The sequence below is a fragment of the Diadema antillarum genome, unplaced genomic scaffold, assembly GCF_040938485.1.
Source record: "Diadema antillarum isolate AM-2024a unplaced genomic scaffold, OU_Dant_1.0 seq00000455_RagTag, whole genome shotgun sequence".
Taxonomy (NCBI): domain Eukaryota; kingdom Metazoa; phylum Echinodermata; class Echinoidea; order Diadematoida; family Diadematidae; genus Diadema; species Diadema antillarum.
Window position 1 is genome coordinate 42117 of NW_027271427.1, and position 20379 is coordinate 62495.

At 38.6% G+C, this 20379-nt stretch overlaps 1 protein-coding gene and 1 non-coding gene across 2 annotated transcripts in view; both read right to left on the bottom strand.

Annotated features, from left to right (window-relative positions):
- The window catches only part of LOC139732904 (pregnancy zone protein-like), a 46009-nt gene that overhangs the window by 2597 nt on the left and 23033 nt on the right, over nucleotides 1–20379 (bottom strand). Inside the window, exons 15-35 of the mRNA XM_071643741.1 lie at nucleotides 19864–20013; nucleotides 18808–18884; nucleotides 18693–18777; nucleotides 17229–17283; nucleotides 16643–16811; nucleotides 15676–15904; nucleotides 14708–14849; nucleotides 13851–13954; nucleotides 12186–12237; nucleotides 11046–11138; nucleotides 9926–10174; nucleotides 9029–9198; nucleotides 8509–8583; nucleotides 7630–7792; nucleotides 6958–7175; nucleotides 5619–5840; nucleotides 4427–4551; nucleotides 3473–3635; nucleotides 2579–2681; nucleotides 999–2027; nucleotides 475–540 (exon numbers count right to left, since the gene is read on the bottom strand). Of these exons, the coding sequence (XP_071499842.1) occupies nucleotides 475–540; nucleotides 999–2027; nucleotides 2579–2681; nucleotides 3473–3635; nucleotides 4427–4551; nucleotides 5619–5840; nucleotides 6958–7175; nucleotides 7630–7792; nucleotides 8509–8583; nucleotides 9029–9198; nucleotides 9926–10174; nucleotides 11046–11138; nucleotides 12186–12237; nucleotides 13851–13954; nucleotides 14708–14849; nucleotides 15676–15904; nucleotides 16643–16811; nucleotides 17229–17283; nucleotides 18693–18777; nucleotides 18808–18884; nucleotides 19864–20013 (3739 nt within the window). The remainder of the gene's footprint in view (nucleotides 1–474; nucleotides 541–998; nucleotides 2028–2578; nucleotides 2682–3472; nucleotides 3636–4426; nucleotides 4552–5618; nucleotides 5841–6957; nucleotides 7176–7629; nucleotides 7793–8508; nucleotides 8584–9028; nucleotides 9199–9925; nucleotides 10175–11045; nucleotides 11139–12185; nucleotides 12238–13850; nucleotides 13955–14707; nucleotides 14850–15675; nucleotides 15905–16642; nucleotides 16812–17228; nucleotides 17284–18692; nucleotides 18778–18807; nucleotides 18885–19863; nucleotides 20014–20379) is intronic.
- Trnay-aua (transfer RNA tyrosine (anticodon AUA)) lies at nucleotides 27–103 on the bottom strand. The gene has a single exon. It is a non-coding gene; the product is annotated as a tRNA-Tyr (tRNA).

Below are 20379 nucleotides of genomic sequence, written 5' to 3' on the forward strand. Positions count from 1 at the left end.
CAGTGGAAAATTGAGCAAAGAAAATGGGATTCCATCGGGGTTCGAACCCGAGACCTCCGGATTACTATAGCCCGGTGCTCTACCGACTGAGCTATAGAAAACCCTAATTCAGATTTCGTCCCAGAAACCCTAAATTCTCAATGCTCGAATGGTCAGAAGCTATAGCAGTGTGTTAGTGTGTGACACACACGTACACACTTAGACCTGTTTGCGTTTGTTATGAACACTAATTTGTTAGCATACATTATCATAACTTTATCAAACCATCAGATATTTTGATGGAATTTCCCGTAGGTCGGAGACATAATTAATAATTTCAGGTTTACCATGGTGTGTTTTTCACAGTAAGTCGGGGTTGTTGGGTTTTTTTTCACTCAGTGTGTTCTCAACTGATGTTGATAAGGATAACTTGTCGGTCCCGCAGAGCGCTAGCCACACTAGGCGAGTACATTTTTGTAATGCTTGAAAACTTACCCCACGTCGATGAACAGAAACGATCCAAGCCATCTTCCGGTAACTGGTCACTGCAGTACGCACATCCTGGTGTAGGAAGAAAGACATTAAGAGTCAGGAGGCAGGAGTCACAATGCTCTCATACACTGGTACCAATTTCAATATCATCACAATAAATGGAAAGAGCAGCATTTGTGGGAGGATTGTATAGATATAGGAGGTATGGACATCAGCACCAATGGAACGGACATTTTTTTTTCTTTCAGTATGTACTGTGCAAAGAAAGATGCCTGAATTTTACTTTGCTATGTAAATAAGAAAAGCTGAAATTCTTGAAGAAAAAATCCAAACTTTTGTAGCACTACATCATGGACCGCACCGGTAACAACCATTATTTTGATAAAGCTCACTCATTGTCGGATCACTGTATGCGATTATCCAACAAGGCGGTAAGCACCTTTGCATCGGCCAACTTCGAGTATGCCCTACTTACGACATTGCACAGCAAAGATTGAATGTAGACAGAGTCCGGGACAAAGTCTTACCATGACACGATCCATTCTCGTCCATGACATAACCATCAGCGCACTGACACTCATATGTCCCTGGGAAATTGACACACTTGTACTCGGGTCCGCCACAGATGTTTTCCACTGTACATTCGTCAAAATCGGCTTCAGTGGTGCTCTGTGCTTCTGCATCGAATGCTGTGGTTGCGGCATCTACTGCTTCGGTTGTCATCGCTTGAGCTTGAGTTACCTCCACAGCTTGAGCTTGAGTTACCTCCACAACTTCAATCTCTTCCGTAACAACTGTTGCCTGGATGATTTCATGTGGAGCAGCCTCTGGGCTCATCATCATTGTCATTGTGCCTCTGAGCTCTGCCATTTCAGTGCCGGCTTCCTCTTCTTCGACATCCAGTTCGGGTGTCGTTTCTCGTTGTCCTTGCTCTTCCTCCTCTGTTACAAACACGGTTGCCTGTTCCGTTACTATTTCTGTTGCAATTTCCATTTCCTCTGTCATTTCGCTATCATCTTCCTCTTCCTCTTCGGTAGGGGAAACTGGTGAAGGTTTATCACCATCTTTTTCTTCTTGTGCAGAAGGCTCTTCTTCCTTCTGCTCTACCGTGACAGCCGGCTTTGTCGGCTTTCCTGCTGGTCCCTCGCTGTCAGAATCTCCATCCTTTCTAGCCTCATCGTCAGAGTCTTGGTCTGGGGACGGCTGTCCATCCTCTTTGTCGTCTGATGTGTCCTTGTCCACTTGGGTTCCTGGCTTGTCTTCAGTTGCTTCGACTGGTTTGACAGGTTCCCGATCTTCCTCCTTGACAGACTGCTGGTTTCCAAACCCATCGAAGTCCGTGGGCTCTGGGGCTGGAGGAGCAGGATCCTCTTCCCGATCAGGTTGTGCACCAGGATCCCTTTCATTGACTTGGGGAGGTAACTCGATGTCGGTACGTTCGACAAATATACTGATCTGGGGTCTGGGTGGAGGTGGGGGCGGTATCATGTCGGGTGGTAGTAAGAGCTCAGAAGAAGGATCGCAGGTTAGATTCAGAGGTACAGACTCTGAGAGACCTAGATACAAGCAACAAACAGAACAGAAGGACATGTTGAGGGGATCAGAAAATTGATGTCAGTACGGTAATACTTCCAATGACTGATCGAAGGAGTAACATTTAGGAGTAATCATATTCACAAATTTCTATTTATGAATGGTCCCAAATATAACCAGAGAGTGCCTCCAGTACTCTTCTGGTAGAAGCTTTAAAAGCCTCGAAAGAGAATATTCAAATAAAGACCTGTTTGAGGATAATTTGGTGATATTGTTGACTTGGAGATGGATGAATACAATTAAGTTATTTCACTTTCTGTACTGGATTTTCCTTTTTGCTTCTGTCGATTGCCTTCCTGAACGTCTGGACATTTAAAGAGCTAAAACACACACACATACACACACCCAGAACCCCCCCCCCCCCCCACCACACACACACACACACACACACACACACACACATACACAAACAGTCGCTATGAATTACAAAACAGAGTCAACCCAATGGTAGAAAGCAAAGTACTCTTACAGTAGTCTTGGAGTAATAAATAACCAAAAGGCATACTGTACATACTTTTTTCGTAGTAATCTGTCACTGTGACGTAGCCAGGCTTGGCTTGCTGAACGTCGAATTCCTTGCTCACGTCAAATTCAAAACTCGCGCCATCAGCGTTTAACTGCATATGGGAAAATCAGGTATAATGCGAGTGAATCAAAGCTAATGTCATGCTTGTTTGGGTCTTTTCCCACAAGATACCAAACAAACAACAAATGCAAGGATAGTCATATAAATACGTGTATAGATAAATCTCTGTGCTAAACCCACAAGAAGAGTATGAGCTGAATAATACACAATTCAGATAAAATCAGTCTGTTAAAGAAAATGAAGGGGCATTTTAAACAAAATAACTGAATAGCTTGATTGCAAAACGAGTTAACTCTATTTTTATTAATGTGAGATATCTGTCATTAAAGCTGCTATAAAAACAAATAGAAAGATAAGAAAAAAGTTTTCAAGAATATTCATTTTACGTTAGCAAGTGAGGTATCAATAGAAAGGTTTTATTTTGCTCTGTCTGATGATCAACTTACTTTGAAATATTTTAACAGGGCGCTTAACCAGTTTTGCTAAGAAACTCTTCAATATAGTGTGCAATGTATTACTCATGACACCTTATGAATGGAAAAATGCTAGCTAAGGCAGAAGACTGGAGGTGAAAAATACAAGACTGATAACAAACGCATGAACACAAAGGAGTAAAAATGGTGACAAGCGAACTCATTGCGCCATCAGAATGTTTACGGAGAGCAGTTTCTGAGTCTTTGCTACATTTGTAATCATGTTACTATAGATAGATAGGTCGATAGATAGATAGATAGATAGATAGATAGATAGATAGAAATAGATGGCAGAGAGAGAGATAGACAGATGAAGATAGATTTTAATCTATGACAAAGGGATACTCACACTGTCAAAGTAGAAGTTGACCTGCTCCCCGTTGATCTCGTACCTCTTAACGTCACTGTTGCCCATTAGCAAAGATTCGAGGGATGACTTTATGGGATAGAATCCAGATGGTGGAACAACTGTTACCAGTGCCATGTTGGACTCCTCGTCAGATCCGGTGTAACTGGAAAGGCCAGACAGAGAGTAAAAACCAGGGTTTTGACACACGGAAATGTTTGATTTGCAGAAAGTGATTTTCATTTGGAAATGCAATTTCCTTTTTAATAATTTAAAAAAAAATTAAAAACATTGACTACATTTAGATGACTCACAATGCACACTCCTTAATAAGGTGAAATTAACCTAAAACATACGTATATTCAGTGACTGCCGAAATACAAGTATATCAGTGAGTTTGATTGGAAAAATATCACGGCTATCTATATTTGTTGCTGCCATCGAAGGCTAAGGTATGCATAACAGTGGAGCGGTGTGAAGACAATATATTTAAACAAATCATGGAAGTTCATTTTTAAGGCATGTAATGTATACTCATTCCCTCGACTTGTTAAAGGGAGCCCAGCATTTTCCCCGGCCTCCTGACGGAGTATATCAAGTACTTTTTCTTTATGCTAGATAAGTGAAAAATGATATACATGTACCACTCTCTATATTGTCCCATTACAGTGCTATCACGATCTTTTCGAGCCAATTCTTATCCGCGGATATGATTAACTTATCCAAAGCTGCAAATTTTCAAACGCAATTTTCTTCAAGTTATACATATTGATGTGTTCTGCAGTCACGAAATCCTCATACATAATTATTTTTTGATAATAATAGTAGACATTTAAAGAAAAATTCCCAATTAGGTCCACCACCATCTTTGATAACTACAACATCATTCTTTATCAACATCATCAATTGTCTGAAGCAATATGATACCCATCAAACATTACACGTATCATCTATTACCTGACTCTGGTAAAAATTCTATAGTTGTGGCAATTTCCTTTCTTGCTTTCAAGCGGGACTGCTGATGACTTGAGGGCAAACGAGCTTTGTGATTCGTCTGGGTAGACATTGTAGTTGACCACAACCTGTAAGGAAAGAGGTCTAAGCAAGTGATTAATGAGAAATTTCAATGTTTATTTTTAGGGCAATGCTGATATGAGGAAAAGTTCATACATAACAACACAACACACAAAAAAGAGTCATTATATTTAGACATAAGAAAATATTTGAGTTTCAAAATTGTACGTTTTTACTATAATCATAAGAAGTTCTATCAGTCACAAACATGTAAGCAAATCAAATTAAATCAAGTCAGCGCTAAACATTTTTGACATCGGTTGATTGAAATACAAAAACATAAAGAAGTCGGAATCTCGATCCATACATGATTTCACAATTACATTCCCCTCCCCCACAAAAGTCACCACTAATCCATCATTGCTATATTCACGATATTTTTCGACCATTTGACATTAATACAATTATTCTTTCCGATTTCATGTAAAAAAAGATTGGATTAAATTGGGAGATTTTTTATGCACTATCACCAGAACCTTTTCCACTATATATGAAATGATATGACTGTAAAACCAGTGAAACTTCAAACGTTAAAACTTTGTATGTCCGACTAAAAATAGAAATTCCTGCCGGAAAACGTATTAGACTGTAAAACATCGGTAAAGTGAGTTGGAATATGGCAGGTTACGTCTGAGGGAGATTGCCAACTGAATGGAGCCTTTTAGAGTGAATGCTTAAACGAATAACTGCTAGAATATACCCTACACTTATTTCCAAGACCTGTGATAACCATATGCCATTTTCTATCATTGTTCTTCATTCTAACTTCCTGTGTGAATAAATGTAAGTGTGTACGAGTGTGGTTGTTTGCTCGTTTGCTTTATTTGTTTTCATCTATTTCTGCTTTCATTTTTTGGGGGTAAATAAATGACCAATAAACAAAGTGATTGAGTAGTATTTGATTCCAGCAGAGGATATACTAGTACTTACAGAATACTTAAATACGTAAATGTTGGACTTAAATACTGTTTCATTTCAAAGTACTGTTTCATTCCGTTTGTGTGTGTGTGTGTGTGTGTGTGTGTGTGTGTGTGTGAGTGTCTACGAAAGGATCGTGTTTGTAGAGGTACCTCACCTGCACCAAAGCGCAGCCGTGGCCCCTGGAACGAATTCTGGTCTCAACAGGAAACTTCTTGAACGGTTGCTCCTGCTGCACACGAAGGTTTCCTTGAGTTACGGTAAACCTGTGTTGAAATTTGTGTCTTGGTGCGAGCAGCGCAACCTCCACTCCCATTGCTGTCTGGGTGCTACTTCCAGCGGCATATTTGGCCAAGGCTGTCAGCCCCATGATAGTGTCCTGCACATGGAACAATAAATGATTATTATGTTGAAACATTATTGGTTAAGCTTCGTTACGAACAACCATGGCTATCAAGCTTCAAGTCACGACTTTCTGTGCTAACAAAAAATATGAAATATAGCATGTATTATGCAACACATGTCATGTATAGATCCTTGCCACTTGATTGGATGAATGCGGGTCACATGACATTCAGAAGAATATCGTGAGTAGTATATAACAAATATTCAATGTTTTATTACTCATGCGACGGAATTTGCTGCAAATTTAACCAGAAACAAAAGTCAACGTTGGGCCTTGGGTAATATAATATGTGTGATTTGGCACATGTTACCGCTGTAGCGGGCTGATGTGAGTGTATACATGTATTCATATTTCCGTATTCCAAATCAGTCGATTTAGTTTTCCATTATACTTATTTATGTGCGATTAGTTTTTTGATATGATTTTATTTTGAAATAGAATTGCATTTTTTTTGTAAAAGTAATTTAATAAGGCCCATATACAGTATTGTTTTTGTTAATTTGTTTAATGAGAAGAATTGTATTGTGCTGTTTTTACATTGTAAGCAATGGCACGCAGTAAAATTTAGCCTCAACATTCTTGTCTTGATGAAATAAACTAATCTCTCTCTCTCTCTTTCTCGCTATATATATATATATATATATATATATATATATATATACCAGCTGAGTGTAAGCGGGAAAAAAAAACAAGATTGGATTACTAACTTATATAGTTATAATCACTGCACAAAATACGTAATAGTGAGACGGGCGTTTTAAGGCAGCGCGCTACAATGACAAGATTGATTAAAAAGTCATACAGTAGCCTACAGTACATTTTTTTTACAGAGTCATTGTCATGGTATATTGTGAAGAATTCACCAAAGAAATTTACAAGAAAATCCACTTGGGCTAAGAAAATAGTAAACCTTATTCATTTTCTGTTCAGTTCTAGTTTACTTTCATGAAAATTATTTTGTAATTGTTTATCGACTAAGGTAGTGTTATGATGGCTATCGGTGTCAGTGTTATAACGTCGTTGATATTGGGCGTTATGAAATTGTCCGAATCAGTGCTACGAGACATAATACAGCATAGCTCTCACTCACTTGGGTAGAGACGAAGCCACCTTGTCCTCCCTGCTTCGATATAAGCCACCTGACTGTGCTAGCCATTGCAGACCTTGCTGTAGCGCTGTCGAAGCGAAGGAACTCGGTGAGTATGATGTAGGAATTGATCTCGATGGTGATAGAGTCTGCCGGGGCTCTGTAGTAGCTGCCTAGCGATAGACTGGACGGACGGTTGTTGGTCCAGTACGTTATTCCACCTAACAAGAAACCAACACCAATTCATAACTTATATTTCTTAATTCTAAATCTTGGGATCTATCATCAGGAGAAAATGATATTTACTGTTCACTTAAATGGATTATCACTTGAACTGCTTCTGAACTAATGTAACAGTTATTACAAAGTTCTATGATGATTGACCGCTTTGACTCTCATTCTGTTTTGGCCTGTGTTTCTTTTATCGTTTGCTGGCGTGTGCATGGATAATAATGATATTCGTCATTTGTCGAGAGTTCTGTGTTGACCTATATCATTGGCACCGTATAGTGTAAGGGTTCACTTTCATAGCTGTGTAGAATGGGTGTTACACGTTCATACAAGTCATATATTCAAAACCACATTCCAACAAGATGACTTGAATATAACACTCCTTGAGAGGAAACGATCGACAAAGACTGTCATAATAACTATGGCTCTTCGTTTGTGTCTTACCTTGTTTGACAGACCTCCCTTCTAGCTTCTCCATAATCTTTGTCGCCTCTTCAGTTCGGCTAGCCATCGCTAGAGCATACGCTATCTGACTGAGGGCATAGTTGTCCTCCACAGAACCTAGATCAGCCATCGCACATTGTAGACCTTTCACGACATACGCATCCTACGATACATGATAACACAGATGAAGACAGAAGAAATTGTATTTGAAGCGTAGGACAAAATAAATATTGATATTGATAGTGATAATGATGATGCTAATAATGTTTGTTACCATTATTATAACACATAATATACAGGTACCTCTCTCATGCCCCCCCCCCTCTCTCTCTCTCTCTCTCTCTCTCCATGTATAGTGATTACAAATGCATTTTTAGCATCCAACATCTTCTAATGGTTGTACCAATTTTTCAACACATCATTGTGTCTTTGGGGTTTCGGGGATGTGTATATACAGCCCTACACACACACACACACACACACACACACACAGATATATATATATATATATATATATATATATATATATACATATATATATATAATTGGCAAATTTATCGTATCATTAAAAACAAAATTCTGTTTTTATATTCCTCATGATTGTTCTTGTCATCATCATCATCATCATCTTCATCTTCATCGTCATTATCACATTTAGCACCTCCTAAATTCGATGGAAACTTTCAGTGTCAATATGAAGTATGTGTCTGTATGCATTAAAAAAAAAAACTCACTACATGATGTATCGGGTAATTTTGCTCAAGGAGGGAAAGGGGAATTATCTTCCAAAACCATACCCCTAAATTATCTGAGATATTTCACAACATTTATAAGTATATGATGTATGAGTATACTGCATAAATAAAGAGAAAAACCTACCGTAGGGGGAAGTCCAGCTTCGAGATAGGTGACCACAACATAGGCAGTCAGCATGGACTGTCCAGTCACACCACCCTGCATGGAAAGAGACAAAGTGAACATTCTCGGTTTTCATGCACAGTGAATCCAAATGCAGACATGCCGACTTGAATTAAGAAAAGAAGATTGGATTCACAGTTATATACGATGGAAATACACACGTAATCTCCTCAGATAATCACAGCAAACAATAGAAAAGAGAAAATGACTTTTGCATTATCCATTTAGGGGATATGCTCCTTCTGTCGATGTTATTATATTTATGACATAATGTTATTCAAATGTAAGTTTGATGCAAACATTTGTGGAAACCACTTTTCCATCTCGTATAGACCAACGTAAATGATTCTAAATCTTAATCCCATTTAAATAATGAAACTTTACTTGTCCTGTATTAGCGATTAGGATAAGCATTTACGCTACTAATTAAACAATGATAATTTTCACAGAAAAAATATTTTCAAAGAGGCTGTCAACCTACCATCATAGCCTTGTATCCTAGGTAACCAACAGACTCAATGCAGCCAGTCTCCTCATCCTGATGATCTTTGAGCCATTCAATGCTCACGTTTAGATCCTTCTCATCAACAAATATGAACTTTGATGCCTGGGCCAGGGAGCGTACTACAAAGGCGGTCAGCCAGGTATTGCCTGAAGGTATACGATATGGGCATAAAATACATTATAATCTTTTATGTATATCATTACATTTTCTGAAGGAAAAGTAGCAGAACTCATCACAATGCTGGGGTCTATCAATATCTGTATCTGTATGGCTAAAAAAAAGTTCAGGGATAATCATTTCAGTGTGAACTTCTATAAAAGAAATCCTTGTCAACATTACATTTTACAGAGTAGTGTTGCACTCTGTTATTGTATCTTGGGCCGAATCCAGGTGCAAGCACGGTTAGCATCAATGCTGGGTATTTATAGGGCCAAGTGAAGTTGTGTGTTCCATGGCAATGAATTATGGTTTTGACATCACAATTTGGTATATTGGGAGGCTATCATTGCGAAAGGGATGATCGGAATATAAACATAACAGTCCCTTCCTTTTAAACGTGATTGAGATCATATATCATGAATGCAATCGACCTCCTTTTTAATGGATTCTACATGTTGTTGTGTGAAAGGGAGATTTAAATAACATGATAACCAATAAAAAGAGTAAAACGAATCTCTTGTAAACCTTTGAATGCAGACATCAGGAAAAAGGACACTAATTTTTGGAGCAAAATTCTTAAACAGGTGGTTTAAAATCAAACACAGCTACACCTTCATGTTATCACTCTCAGTATACAAGTTCAATTCCCTTTGAGTGGATATCGGGACAAATACCACTTTGTGTATAGGCCTAAAAGCACCTTGGTTTACTTACCAGATCCATCCCTGCCGCCAAACGCCGAGTAGGAGCCGTCAGGATGGCGGTAGTTCAACTCGCGTTGGTACCCAACTTGCATGTTAGACTTGAGCTTCTTTTCCACATCTGGCTCTAGCTGGTTGGTGGCCGTCAGGTACTCAAGTGTCACGATGTTGGGCACGAAACCGAGCATGTTCTGCTCCCCACAACCTGTGGGAAGACGAATCAGGTGCTCCAAGTTGTCCACAGTGGGTCCCAGCATGTCGCCTGAAAAATAACAAACCAGAGGTTTGGGTGACCGTGTATAGTGGAAAAATCTTAGCATGAATCTTACAACTTGTATAGGAGACTATCTGCTATAATAAAAGACTTACATATCGGTTTGTGATTCAGGAAGATAGAGCTGCAAGAGCGATGTAATCAAACTACACATCTGCTATAGTTGCTTCAGAAAAACCAAGTCCCAGAAACTACATGTCCAATGTTTGATGCTATTGGTTTTTGTAATGACAACAACTTTGAAAAGCATCTTGTTAAATCTATATAGCTAATTCTTAAATTGGCAGAACATAATAATTTTATAAGATTAAGGTTTCTGCTTCTCTCTCTCTGAAATTTGCAACTTTTTGTAACTTTTTTTTAATTTTGTGCAGATTTCATTAATTTAACCAGTTCCATGAAATATCTTTTCAATACAAGATATGCAATTAAACTGAATGTTACCAACTTAATTACGAAGAGACGATCATTTGCGCAGCCAATTTCTTCCTGGACTATAGATATTAATCACATACTTTTCATTATATCTAACCACAGATAGGGGCTTACAGTATCAACATTGATATCAGACGGAGAATTGCACTGTGTATTCCCATCATTTTGGTTATTCCGAGCCCTCTGTTATATCGATAGTCGAAAAGCATCTCCTACAAAATAACTTTAATTTCATTAATCTCTTATTTAAGACAAGATAAAGACTCTTTTGCCTGATACGGCAGGATTATCAGAGAGAAAGACAGGGTGACCACAGATTCTGAGTAGGCCAAACGTCGACTATAAAAGATCACAAAACAGAATTTCCACTTACTCACATCCTTAAGTGTCACGATTTCTTTGTATTCCAGTGTCAAAGCCTTACCTGTGACGACAATTTTACCGGACACAGAATCATCCACGTAACTTGTGGGCTTCCTGTTCCTGTAATTCTCGTCGAAAACGCGATGGCGGTGATCTGCGAAATACAATCAGATTTTATATACTTGTTTGATTCCTGTATTCCAAAGCAGTATTCATACACATAGTACATAATCTGCTCTCATACGTAATCAAAGATACGAATAAAAACACTGACAATATGCATAACAGTCTAACCAATGGGTCATGATTTTAGCTTTCAAAGAAACTATTCAAATTGTAAATTATTAAGTGACGGAGACCACCATCCTGCCATAGAATAAAGTTTTTGTTCTTGCTGGTGGTCTCTGACAGACGTTTTTTTCAGTTTAGATCTACACAAATTTGGGAGACAACATCACTGCAATGATCATAACCCCCATTAAAATGAAATTCAAAAATGAACAAGGAAAATGCTCTACTATTGCTTTGAACATGTAATCAGCTTCTGCACAGCCGTGTTTTAAACAATTCAACACAAGCTGCTTTAGTTCTGATTACAATTTTCAGAGTTTCTAAATCAAGCAAGTGGGCAGGTTTAACATTCTAAGGAATGTTTTTTTTAACAACATCAAGAAAATTGTTACTTCGCAATTCTGAATGAGTGTAGGTATACATCTCATTATTTTATCGGTATGATGATCAGTTATCAAATAATGTTAGATATGGGTGTTATGTTATGGTAAGTTCTCTGGAACTGTCCGTATTCAACGGTTTGTGCTGGAAAATAAATAACATTGGCGCTCATAATCATGATAATGATTATGCTAATAACACACATGCAAACCTAACACAATGTCATATTCGTTTGAAAGGAGCTCAAAGGTAGTAAGCATTTGTTTTGCCACCGATAGTAGAGTATGGGACGGGACTTTTTATTTTATACATTTGTTTTTACCAAGCTTATCAGGCACGGAAAAACCAATTTTAATAAACGCGGCCTAATTCATCCATACAGAAATTGGTGATATTACGCATATTCAGAATTTATCTGCCATTAACCAGCGTGGGTTTCAGAACATGTCCTTGTTTGAAGGCATCTAGTAGTGAATACATACATATCACATACAGTACACGATTTCAATCTCTCAGGCGCAATACTCACCTTGGAGACAGATGTATTCACTGATAGTAAACCCATCTGGGACTCCCTCGGCCTAGCAATGACACGAAGAGAAAACGACAAGAACCAGAGGAATGAATAACAATCTCAACACAATATGAAAGAAATTGGAGTTTTTGAACACAGGAGTTTGATGGAAAGTATGAAAAAATGGGTTCATTGGATTGAGATGATGCATTCTCTACACAGACGATATGAATCAACAGGAAAACAAGCCCTGATAGGCAATTCTGACAATGAAAGACAATGGAAGACAGTGAAAGAGTCTGCATCATCTGTGCTACTCGAGTCTAGTTGTACTGTAAATTTCTGACCCATCGTGAATTAAGCTATTTACAGTAGCACCGGGTAGACATAAGTTACCACCTCCTGGTAGTGTTAATGAAGAGAGGTAAAAAACAACTGTAAGCAACTTTCATTAGCTAAGTATGTATTCATAAATGGTGATTGAAACATATGTATTATGTTAAAAAAAACACGCAACGGGAGTGATTGGGTTATACAATGGAAATTGTTTAGAAATGAATTTCTGCAGAAAAGCTATAAACTTCCTCTTTAAACAACCAACTCCAAGAAAGTTTTAACACAAGGCCGGCGCAGCCGTGGGGGCCGTGGGGGGTCGGGCCCCACACTTTTTGTGCACCATACAAAGGAATACATCAGGTGTCATCACTTTGGGCCCCCACACTTTTTTCAACCCGGAAGTACGTAAGTGGCACTAAAATAGAAATAGATAGAGATCTTGAAGTATGGCGGCGGTAAGTTTTTTTTTTCTCTGAAGACCTTTTTTTTTTTTTTTTTTTTTTTTTTGCTTGTCGGGTGAAAACACCATGGGACGGGAGAGAAGGAGCTGAGGAACTTTTTTTTTTTAATTTGCTTGTCAGCTGAAGAAACCCGGAAGTGGACGGGCAGAGATGAGAACCCGGAAGTGGGCCCCCACACTTTTGAAAACACTGCACCGGCCCTGTAACCATTCTGCCGTCTTTTTCGCTGTGCCAGTCAAACTTGATTTTTCTCTCAAAAGAATCTTTAAGCTCCCAAATAAAAGAGGAAAAGCGCCAGAGCAAAAACACAAAAAGAAAGGAAGGAAAAAAAATTGTCGCGGTAAGGAGATGAAAACCACACTTGTAAAGAAGTAAATGAAATCACAAACAGAGAATAAAAAATGATCTCACGCAGGTGCTTTACTAGCATTGAACGAACACCGAAACATACTCCGAGTCAGATTATTGGTGTGACTGCTTTCGTTTCTTTTACTTCATTCCGCCTGGAGTTATACAGGTACGTCGTATGATATACATTGTATGTCGTATGATTCACTCCAACCGGGTGTGCCCGAATGCTCATATATTTTCTTTTTACATTCTGTAGCATGAGTGACTGAGCATACATCGCACATTCAACTTTGGTTCGCGTGTCATTTTAACAAATCGTTCCTAAAAATCGATGGTGCGAATGAGGGGAACAACTTGCTTGGGCTTTCACAGCTCCCTGCTTATCGCACAGTCTTATCAGTGCGTGGCCGTGATTCCATAATACTCCGTGTTTTACAATACTCTTTATATAAATCGTAGTTTTAACGATGCGTCCTACATGTATATGTTTTATTATACGAAATTCTTCGTGTCTCATAGGGCTGCTTTTCACCTTGACAAGAAGTTGTCGTCGGATGGCGTCCTGAGCACCAGTTTGCTCACTGACAGTCTTGTTTCCGCACATCGTGTCAGAGTCTTGTACAGATTCACCGTGCACTGTAATTAATTAGATTGACGTAAAATTAAATTCATGCTGAAATTTGTATCTTAAATGGGAAAATCCATACAATTTAACAATGTAAATGGATTCAAATGAAAGACACAGGCTGAGAGCGTCCAATATTTTGTTTAAAATATCTCAGTCTATAGATTAATTACATAAATGACTGAACAGAAGCCATACGCTCATGCTACAAAAACAAACACGTATTATTTTTTCTCCTAATCTGATATTCTTTCCCGTCTAAAGATTTTAGAATATCATCTTTGGACTATGGGAAGGATGAAAGTTTGCAACAGTTTAGCATTGTTTATACAAGTCTTTCACTTGGTCTCGGATTTTGGTGTACAGTTCAATAAACGCTGGGCCATCACGTACTACTACTTATCACGTTTGATACACCTGCTACTCCGAGACCTTTTAGATCAAGTCAACACATGCCACATACAAAAACAGAACCTGTCATGCAAAGAAAATTGATGCCGTCTAAGAGACGAGATCAAGTCACGGCAGCTGTAAAGAGCAATTTTATTCAATCCGTACAAATTATTCTGCACTACTTACTTGCTCCTATTTTAATGATAACAAAGCTGAATAATGATAACACACACACGCACACACACAAAAGAGACTTATACTGACAATAAAATTGTCACTCTCTCACTCAAACTGCAACGACAACCAAACTTCAGCAAGGGCTCTACAAGTGTAAATCCAAATATCTATCAAGGGAACTATGACAAAGATACCTTCGAGTGCCATCTGGCCGACAATATCTGGACGGATTCTGAACTCCACCGACGCCCCATCTCCACCACAAACGCAAATGTCTCGACTCCTTGAGCCACTGAGTAGTTCGAACTCACTCGACTCTTGAAGAGTTAATCTCACCTGAGAGTACGAAAAGGATTGCGTCATATTTACATATATTTATTTAGTTTTACAATGTGTGTCAAGTAGGTATGAAAGCGGTGTTTATCATTTCCCCTAAGAATGTTGTAAATCCCCATTTCGTTGCCATTTGCCATGAGCTGTTCCTGGAGGCAGCTGATTTATCAGTATTTCAGTTCCATGACATTAGTGGTTTATTTTTCCCCCATTTTGTGTATGTGTGTGTGTAAAAGATTTTAAAAAATCACTTGGCAAGATTGATCCAACAAAACCACATTTAAAGACCTGAATCCTAAAAATGAGCGAAGATACATCAGTCATATTCTAAACAAAGACACGAATTTGTTTAACTGAAATGCTGGAACTGACTTGATAACTAGGATGATGTCAAACACATAGACTAGCAGGCCCTCTATAGGGTATATGCGAATCCGACATAGGGTAGGAAAGTTGTTTTTTTTTCTTTGTGAAACAGTGCTATCGGTCGCAACCATTTAAATGTAATATGAAGATGATGAACGAATGAGATGAAGCGATGTTGTTATCACCTCAGAATTTTCCCAGTTACGTTATGTTGCTAGCGGAAAGGAGCTATCTTGAATTTCATCTTGGTGAAAGAACTCCTTATGAGCCAATGTCCTTTTGGATAAGCTGACTGCCCACAATATGTTATACTGTTCCATTGTGACTATGATGCTCATAGGACATGTAGGAGCTTGAATTGAAATTTAAATGAAGACGGTCAAAATATAAGGAAGCAGCATCTTCAGCTTTTCCAAGCAGCAAGAAATCGAATTGAAAGATGGTTTATATTTCAGGTGCTTACCACCAAACATTCCTCCAAATAGTTGAAAACACTGACTGTGATGGGGACGTTTTCGCCCCTTATCACGGAGTAGGGGAGGGAGAATGTAAGGAAGAAGGGCTGGAAGGTTCGGAACGAGGCGGACGGCGCCACGCCCAAACCATTCTCCGGTGAGATGCAGAAACCGTTGGCCACCCATTCGGTAATGGTATGAGGAGTTTGAAGAGAAATCATCTCTAAGCCAGAGGTACTGTCGAACAAAGGGATGTTGAGACAAAGAAGTGGTGGATATTTAGGTAATTTTACATCCTAGATTTTGACATGCATTCAATATCATCATAAACATGCATTAATATTTGAAGGTGGAAATAACATCGGTATCATAATGTCATGCAATGAGGACCATCTTAAGAAAGTATAAATCGTGGTTTGTTTGTTAGTTTGTCTGCGGATGGCCTTCCATAAAATATTTCCTGAAGTCGTAAACAAACATGCCAAACACGACTCGATGGTGGTATTAATAGGTCTTATCGTGACATCATTATGTTACTTGTTTGCGAAATAGAATCTGATTGCTTGTCTGATTATTTGTAAATTTCGAGCAATATATTTCTAAATAAGGTTTGTCCATTTTGCGGGAAGTAACGAAGAGCCCAGGTGACTTGTTCCAACCCGTCCAAGCGACTTTTTTAAGGACAAGAAGTGGAGAAAACGATTTCTCCAAACTCGACGATGGAGGCACTTTGTCTAGGGAAACAAGGCGAGGAAGCAACATTCCTGGGAAAACTGTGCCCAGGCATTGTTGCCATCTCGCCTTTTCTTGATGATCAAGGTGCCTTGTCTTAGCGAGTACATGTCAACAAGTCGCCTTCTCATATCTTACAAAAGACTCCTCGGTAAATTTAACCAATTGTCTTCTCGCTGAACGTATATCACAATAGTCAAGGATGAGTCTGCAGGAGCAAACCCAGCTTTAAACAGCACTCACTTAGTTTTCACCAAGTCCCATAAGAATGTCTCTGGGAAGTAACTGCGAACTTGAACAGCAGGTGCCTCCTGTGGACCAACGCTAATACTGTCTTGAACAATATTTTCTTGAGCAATCGGCGCGGCCAGTGGTCCATCAAAACCAGTTCGATAGTAAACCTGTGGAAAAGCTGATACAAAGAGATACAAATGGACAGCATTTAAGAAGAAAAAAAGACTTCAAATAAGTCTGCTTCTTCACCATTACCGGTAGGCATACTCTGTTAATTTCTCCGTAAATTTAGACGGAATCATACAATATTTCTCTCAGTCTCTCTTTCTCTCCCTCTCTCTTCTCTTTCTCAGTTTCCCGGTTTACATGCGTTCATACCATTTTTGTAAAATTTTCTTTCATTTCGTCCATCATCACATCATATTAGCGTGCTCTTCGAGTCTGTGGTTCCTTGTCTTTACTCTTTTACTTTTCTGTTACAGTCCCTTGTACAATAGGTATTTACAAAGTTGTTTATCCTTGGAAAACAAAATAATATGGACACTATGCCAAACAGTCTACATCCAGTCAAATAGCGCATACTTAAAGGACTTACTTCTGCACGGCTTGGTCTCAACATCCATGTTTGTCAGGTAGAGCATGCCAATATCCTGAAAGAATAACGAATACAACAAAATGATATGCAGTCTTCCATCTATATAATACCCTATTTATGACAGTATTGCAGCAGATGCCTGTTAACATAATGATATTATGAAGACGTGCAGGCAAGATTATTATGCTGCATTCTTTGAATGCGATCTTACTCGTACAAAGTTAAAATGTGGAAACTCGAATTACTAGCATTTGTATCATAGAATGACGCGGACAAAATGACAATGTCTGTTGTGTTCACACATGTCATTTAATATTTAGCAGGCAAAATGTTTCACTGAGCAGCGGCTGCAATTTCTTTCGTTCTGAAGCGATCGCCAATTGGATCAAAAGGCGCCAACGGTTTCGAACATACGGGGGGGGGGGGGGGGCGCAACAAAAACCCCAAATCAAACAAGATAAGAACAAAACGCAATGATGACGCGGAAATATACAAATTTCGGCTCACTCGCTCGTACTAATTTAGAGTATTTTTCTAGTCCTCAGTTTGGTGGTATAAATCGTATTCTATAAGGCCGTCACTATATCTTGATTAGAATTGTAAGATCTAATAAGCAAAAAATGATAAAAATTCCATGTTTTGTAAGCTGAAATACAGAAATTTTCGGCTCGCTCGCTGCGCTCGCTCGCCAAAATTTATATATATTATTATAAAAAAGAGAGATAAGAACAAAACGTGATGATGACGAAGAAATATACAAATTTCGGCTCACTCGCGCGCACTAATTTAGAGTATTTTTTTAAAGTCCTCAGTTTGTTGGTATAAATTGTTATCTATATGGCCGTCACTATATCTTGATTAGAATTGTAAGATTTAATAAGCAAAAAATGACAAGAATTCCATGTTTTGTAAGCTGAAATACAAAAATTTTCGGCTCGCTCGCTGCGCTCGCTCGCCAAAATTTATATATATATATATAAAAGAGAGATAAGAACAAAACGTGATGATGACGCAGAAATATACAAATTTCGGCTCACTCGCGCGCACTATTTTAGAGTATTCTTTTAAAGTCCTCAGTTTGTTGGTATAAATCGTTATCTATAAGGCCGTCACTATATCTTGATTAGAATTGTAAGATTTGATAAGCAAAAAATGGCAAGAATTCCATGTTTTGTAAGCTGAAATACAAAAATTTTCGGCTCGCTCGCTGCGCTCGCTCGCCAAAATTTATCAAAATTCGCTACATTTAAATCACCCTCAAAAGAGTAGAAGGTAGCTTTTTAGAATGCTCAAAATTGCCTGAAAATAATATATATCTGACAGCAGAATGAGTTTTAAGTTGGAGGAGATTTAAGAGAAAATGGGCAATAAAAGAGTATTCTGTGCGAAGGATACTACATAAAATTATGTTGGTGAAACTCGCCAAATATATATATTTTTTCTTTTTGACTTAATTGATCGTACCTTGAATGCCTTTGAGGAGTCTTCGAATGATGATCCACCACCGTAGAAGTAAGGAACGGAAGTCCTCTTCCTCCTCCTCCTCCTTCTCCTCCTGTCTAGGTACCAGGGATAAGACGAGTCTTGACAACTGGAGCTGGAGTCGTAAAACATTCCATAGCGTTCCAACTGATACCGTCTGACAGCCTCGATAAGCTGTACGAAAAGTGGAGACACATTGTCTACAGTCAAAGTGTGTTCACCATTCATCCGATCGAAGATCTACTATGCATATTTTCAAGTAGAATCAATTCGCGTGCCCGCATTTATGATACAACCTCTACTAGTACAAATACATTTTCCGAAGCTTTAATTGTGTAACCTGGGCCTAACCTCATATTGTGGGTGGAGAAACATTCTCCACCCATATGGTGTATGATATTCGATTTCTATTTCGTTCAAAGGGTCTGGAGTATGGTGGAAGATTTGATGTAAACGCAGTACTTTTAATAGTCATGCACAAAGTAAATACAGGTACTACAACCCTCTTCCTTGGTGACATTGAGACCCCGCCAAAAAAAAAGAAATTAAAAAAAATAACTCCCACCACACACAAATTTGCTTCACTCTTTTTGAACGTGTGCACAGATTTACCTAGCGTATTAACTGCAGCAGTGCTATAACGTGTTTCATGGCATGTAAATGCATAAAAATATAACTTGGAATCACACGCCATCCAAAATAGTAAATCCTTCTTACACGATAAGTGCACACAAATATGATTCCAGTAATCAGGGTACTACAGAAAATGTCTGACATTTAGCCCATTAGAACGTTTAAGAACGTGACTGAATCGGAACAGATTTTAAGCAATTATTGTACGATGATACTAAAAGTACCTTTGGAATCATCTATAGGCTCATATTAAACATAATGACGAGAATGGCGTACGCCGAAGCGCTAGTTAAGTATAGAGTCACTGACGACCAGTAAATCAAATTCTTTCATTTACACTGGGGATCGATGATCCTGCGCATTAAGAGTTGTAAGATTCGGACCTTCACTGAAAAAGTGCGTTCATGTGAAAACCTTCACGCAACGTGACAGATAAAGGGGAAATGCACATTTGGATTCAAATCATCGGGAAATTAAGACAGTGAATAACTGCCGTGTATGCCGTTGGGGAGAAACGAACCTTGTTTGAAGTTATCGAATTGTCTCCACCTAGTATGTGGACACTCTTGTCAACGATTCCTAAGCCACACAGTGAGTTGGCCTGGGATGTCACCTTCATGGTAGTAGATTCACCAGGTTTTACTTCGTCATCAGCGAAATCCAAGGCCACCTGATTCAAGAGATACAGAAGCTTATATTTTCAAATACATATTTCAATGGATACGACTATAAACCAGGAATATCACTAGATGTGATTGATACCCAACAAATAAGCGCTCACTATGCTGTAAATATATGGAAAATAATAGGCCCTAATCACGTTCGCATGCATTTTCTCACTTAAAATTGATATCCACGAGTACGGTAGGGCCAACTTCAACAAACCAAAATCCTGTCAATGACATCATTGCTAGAGTACGAAGTACTCAAAAAAAAAAAAAGAAGAAAAAAAAAAAACCACACACACATTGGAGTGCACATTTCCCTAGCCGGAGCATAACTCAAATGTTTCCATGTTACTAATATGGTTAACATT